General features: G+C 50.7%; 1 protein-coding gene across 1 annotated transcript; it reads left to right on the top strand.

The window, feature by feature from the left end:
- Positions 1 to 652: 652 nt before the first annotated feature.
- LOC309601597 (neurofilament light polypeptide) lies at positions 653 to 4,959 on the top strand (the record flags this gene model as incomplete). The annotated part of the gene is made up of 4 exons (XM_082334701.1): positions 653 to 1,705; positions 2,280 to 2,404; positions 3,369 to 3,688; positions 4,772 to 4,959. The coding sequence occupies 4 exons, from the start codon at positions 653 to 655 to the stop codon at positions 4,957 to 4,959; spliced, it is 1,686 nt and encodes a 561-aa protein (XP_082190827.1).
- Positions 4,960 to 5,421: the final 462 nt, after the last annotated feature.

Genomic DNA, 5,421 nt, shown 5'->3' with positions numbered 1-5,421 from the left:
TGGTTATTAGGAACCACTTGTAACGAAGGACATGGCGAGGACAGGAGCTAGAAGAGCACACACGCCTTGCAAAAACCGCAAATTGGAGGGAAAAAACCTGCTATTTATGCATGCGGTCTGAAGGTTTTGAGGTGCAGTGAGGGCTGCACTGAGGCACTGGGCCTCCCCAAGACCCCAGCCACAATATGGGGTTTGCAACAACCTCCCCGGGGTTTCTGCCAGGGCGGCTTGTGGGGAAGCGGAGGACGGGGGAAGAGGGGTGTTACACACAGCCCGGACAGGCTGGGGGGCCTGAGGGAGGCCTGAGGCAAGGGGGGCCCCAGGTGGGCCCAAGGGGGCCCGCGGCGAGGCGGGTCCGAAACGGACCCGACGGGGCCACACCAGAGCAGGCTAACGGGGAGCACGGACCACCCCAGCCGCAGCCCCCGAGCCGGTGGCGAGGCAAGCGGAGGCCGGGCGAGCCCAGGCGCGACGAGGCACGGAGCTACGCGAGGCGCGGCCCGGGCCGTACCTCAGCGCGGCGGCGCTCCTCCGCCCCGCCCCGGCCCGGCCCGGCCCCGCCCGGCGGCTGCTCCTGCCCGCCCTCCCCGCCGATAAATAGGGGCGGTCGGGCACCGCCGTTCCGCAGAGCAGTCGCTGGCCCCCCGCAGTCATGAGCTCGTACGGCTACGACCCGTTCTTCCCCTCCTACAAGCGGCGGTACGCCGAGAGCCCGCGGCTCCATGTCTCGGCGATGCGCAGCAGCGGCGGCTACAGCTCGGCGCGCTCGGCGTACTCCAGCCTGTCGGCGCCCGTCTCCTCGGTGTCGGTGCGGCGCAGCTATGCCACCTCCAGCGCCTCGGGCTCCCTCCTGCACTCGGTGGACAGCCTCGACCTGAGCCAGGTGGCGGCCATCAGCAACGACCTCAAGTCCATCCGCAGCCAGGAGCGGGCGCAGCTGCAGGACCTCAACGACCGCTTCGCCTGCTTCATCGAGCGGGTGCACGAGCTGGAGCAGCAGAACAAGGTGCTGGAGGCCGAGCTGCTGGTGCTGCGGCAGAAGCACGCCGAGCCCTCCCGCTTCCGCGCCCTCTACGAGCAGGAGATCCGGGAGCTGCGCCTGGCCGCCGAGGAGGCGACGAGCGAGAAGCAGGCGCTGCAGGGCGAGCGGGAGAGCCTGGAGGAGACGCTGCGCGGGCTGCAGGCGCGCTACGAGGAGGAGGTGCTGAGCCGGGAGGACGCGGAGGCGCGGCTGCTGGAGGTGCGGAAGGGCGCGGACGAGGCGGCGCTGGCGCGGGCGGAGCTGGAGAAGCGGGTGGACAGCCTGCTGGACGAGCTGGCCTTCCTCAAGAAGGTGCATGAGGAGGAGCTGGCGGAGCTGCAGGCGCAGATCCAGTACGCCCACCTCTCCGTGGAGATGGACGTGTCGGCTAAGCCCGACCTCTCCGCCGCCCTGCGCGACATCCGCGCTCAGTACGAGAAGCTGGCGGCTCGCAACATGCAGAACGCCGAGGAGTGGTTCCGCAGCCGCTTCACCGTCCTCAGCGAGAGCGCCGCCAAGAACACCGACGCCGTCCGCGCCGCCAAGGACGAGGTCTCCGAGAGCCGCCGCCTGCTCAAGGCCAAGACGCTGGAGATCGAGGCCACCCGCGGCATGAACGAGGCGCTGGAGAAGCAGCTGCAGGAGCTGGAAGAGAAGCAGAGCGCCGACATCTCCGCCCTGCAGGTGCGGGGGGGGGGGGGGGGTGGGGGGGTCGGGGTTTGCGGGGGGAGGTGGGGGGGGGGGGGCGTCCTGGCAAGGGGGGCATCGCTTCCAGCTCAGGCTGTAGCCAGGTTGCATAGCTAAACTGTAAGGTAGCATAAAGTTACAATGCAGAATGCCACCGAGCTGTAATGCACGGTACATCATTTATCTATATACCGATAAAGCCTTAACTATATCACTACAAAAAAGATACCCTTAAGCAAAAACTAGAAAAAGCACATAGGGGCTAAAAACCAAAAGGAAGCGATACACAAATTTCATGGCGTGCTTTAGTCCTTGGATAGAAGAAAATTAGGCTCTTAACATTACCTAGGGATGGAATAATAGGGTGTAGATACAGGGGTGGGAAAACCCTGCCAGGGAAGGTGGGATTTGGTAAATGGTGCCTTTTGGCTGAGGGTGGAGTTGGAGCTGATCGTTTTCTCTGCTAAAGCAACATTAAGTTAATAGGATCGGAGAAACTCCTTGCAAGGTATTACTGCCAGACATGGGATAATTAAGAATTTTACGCTGTCAATATCATTACTTCCAACAGGATACAATCAACAAATTGGAGAACGAGCTGAGAACCACGAAGAGTGAAATGGCTCGGTACTTGAAGGAATATCAAGATCTGCTTAATGTGAAAATGGCCCTGGACATCGAAATTGCAGCATATAGGTATGATGGGGTGAACGGTTTAGTAAGCCAGAACTCGGATCAGGTTCCCGTTCTCTCTTCAAGAGAAACCATTTTATTTATCATTCCTCCAGCAGAAATTTCCATAGATAGTTGTCAGAGTTTAATCCATCGGTCTTCTCCATTGTCTTGCTATTGGAAGCAGCAGTGCTTTTGAAGCAAAATATTTGCTTAAAGCAAAATCTAGTGTAGCTAACTTCAGTGAGTAGAATAGTATGTATGTATATGCATACAGAACTCTTAGCTCGGCAGTATATGATCTCGGTTCTCCATCTTTACAGATAAAAATACCTGTTCGGTACTTACAGTGAAGAGATTTTTTTATCAGTGGAACTTCTTAATACAGGTGGCTTTGTTCTCAAAATTGGGAATCCCTTACATGCTTTTAAGAATGGGCTTTGTTTCTAACTCGCAGAAGCAATCGCCTGCAAAGCAAATATTTTACAGCAGAATTGCTGCTAAATAGCTGCTTAATGTGTTGTCCCAGATACTGTTAGAAATGGCAAATGCCGGAACAGAGTTTCTATGAATGCCACAAGGGGGAATATTGAGAAAGTGGCTATAAACCTGGTCTAATATCTAAACACAACATCAAATTGTTACATCTACATTGTTCTCTGCAACCCTACAGGCTACCAAAATGCACCTCTAACTTTACCTGCTATAGGAACCTAATCCTAGAGGTTTTTTCCCCATTATTTCTTCTAACAAGCAAAAGTATTAATTCACCAGTAATGCACACTTCTGAAACTTTCAAATTATTCCAAGAAGATAGGGCAGCATTGCCACATAGTTATTCATTATGGGCTAGTTCTTGCGCTCCTCAGTACGCCATCTCTAGGGCTTGTGCTGCTCAAAGCATAATAGTATCTTGGTCCGTAGCTGAATCTGCTGAATACTGCTGCAGCATAACTAAGTAATTTCTGTTTGCTTTTTTTTCTTTGAGGAAACTGCTGGAAGGTGAAGAGACCCGACTCAGCTTCACTAGTGTGGGAAGCATCACCAGTGGCTACACCCAGACTGCCCCGACTTTTGGCAGGTCTGCCTACAGCGGTCTCCAGTCTAGCTCCTACTTGATGACAACCCGTTCCTTCCCCACGTACTACTCCAGTCATGTCCAGGAAGAGCAGATTGAAATAGAGGAAACAATTGAGGCTGCTAAAGCGGGAGAAGCCAAGGCAGCCCCTGCAGAAGAAGGTGAGGAGGAAGAGAAAGAGGAAGGTGAGGAAGAAGCGGGAGGTGAAGAGGCTGAAGAAGAGGAGGAAGGTACTTACAGTTACTTTCAAATTGCTCTCTTTCATGCTTCACCCTGCTCATATGGGGTAAAACCCAGAAATCCTGTTGGCCAAGTCTAATGATTAGATCCCTCTCATTGTCTGCTCACATAAGCAGAGGATCATGGTATTAAGCACACAGCATTTAAGCAGGAATGCCTGAATATTGAATGGAAGATAAAGCAAATGTTCAATATCAGGCAGATTGTAGGACTGATTATACTCCCTTGGAAATCACTGGGTGTTTTTTCCATTCACGTTTCCAAAAACAAGAATGATAGTACTTTTAACAGCGTGTGATGTTATATTCATACGGCAGCAAACAGTACTTAGCTACTACAGACATCCTCAAAAAGAAGGAACAAGGACATCCTGAGTTAAATACTAATTCCCAGAGTAGCCTGTGATAATAGGAATATCAGCTGATGTCCATGGATGTAACTGTTGGGTTCGGTGGATAGCAATATCTGTTGCCTGAGGTCTAGGTAGTTTCCTTGTTCAACCGAAGTATACGCCACTTCTGCGCTGCCCTGTAATTTATTTACCAAACTCGCATACTAAAGAAAATGTAAAAGAAATGTTATCCAGAGTTGTTTTCCCCAACTTCAGTTGCATAGCTCTGAAGGATTTAACCTAAACATATCTGAAATGCATTGGTTACCACTGAACTATTCCAGGAGTTTATTAGTGTAAAGATTAATTATAATGAAATGATAGCTAAAGAGCCAATCGGAGAGCAACGGCAAGATTCCTTTTTGAACTCAAGTCTTTGGATAAGGCTTAAAGCAATGAGGCCACAGTCAATATTTTTCAAAGCCATGATTTTGAAAAGACCTGTAAAGTGTTTCACTCCCTCTGAAATCTAGGAAAAGTTGGTTGTGTAGTTCTGTTGTTCTTCCTTGCAAGTCCTAGGTAAATGTCCCTGCTTTCATGCAAAATCCGTTGCCAGCCCCATCACGCTTAGCTGGCTGCCATCCAAATGTGTGGGGTTGAAGGGTGCAGGTATGCTGGCTCCTGCTAAAATGGGATTAGGAGCAGTATGTAGATGTGAAATATTTCTTTTTGTCTTTTAAAGGTGCTAAGGAAGAATCTGAAGAAGCCAAAGAGGGTGAGGAAGAGGAAGGAGAAGGGGAAGAAACAGCAGCTGAAGAAGGGGAGGAGTCTCAAGAAGCTGCTGAGGAGACTGGTGAGGAGGAGAAGGAGGAGAAGGAAGAGAAAGAAGCAGCAGGAAAGGAAGAGAGCGAAGTGAAGAAGAAGGCTTGATTTTTTTAGGCAGTCTAGCTTTCTCATCAGGTCAACAGAATAATTGATGATTGACTGAGCTAAAATTGCAGTCTCACATATTTAATTCAGTGACCACTGAGGTTTAAAGTTAATGATCTATGATGTTTCTCTCTGTGCAGAGTATCAGTATGCTTGCAGAGCACCCACTGGCTTGCTCCCTGAATGCCGCATGGTCTACACGTATGAATTCAGGGGTTATGTCTTTCTTGGGTGGTTCAGAACCTTAAAATTTAAAACGGGGAAAAAAATAAGTCACGGGAATGAAAGTTATCTTTAACTTGCATTTAAAATAATTATGGAAACCTTGGGTGGGTAAATTAATGGAGGCTTCAATAAGTATGTGCAATAAAGCTAGTCAATAAAGTTACAGAAATGCTTACACAGATTCCTTGTACGTGTCATGTGTCACTAATGCACTTAAAAGGTTGATCAAGTGGTGTA

Source organism: Platalea leucorodia (assembly GCF_965183815.1).
Source record: "Platalea leucorodia genome assembly, chromosome: W".
Lineage (NCBI taxonomy): Eukaryota > Metazoa > Chordata > Aves > Pelecaniformes > Threskiornithidae > Platalea > Platalea leucorodia.
Note: the sequence above shows the minus strand (reverse complement) of the source record. Positions and strands in the feature narration are given on the sequence as shown.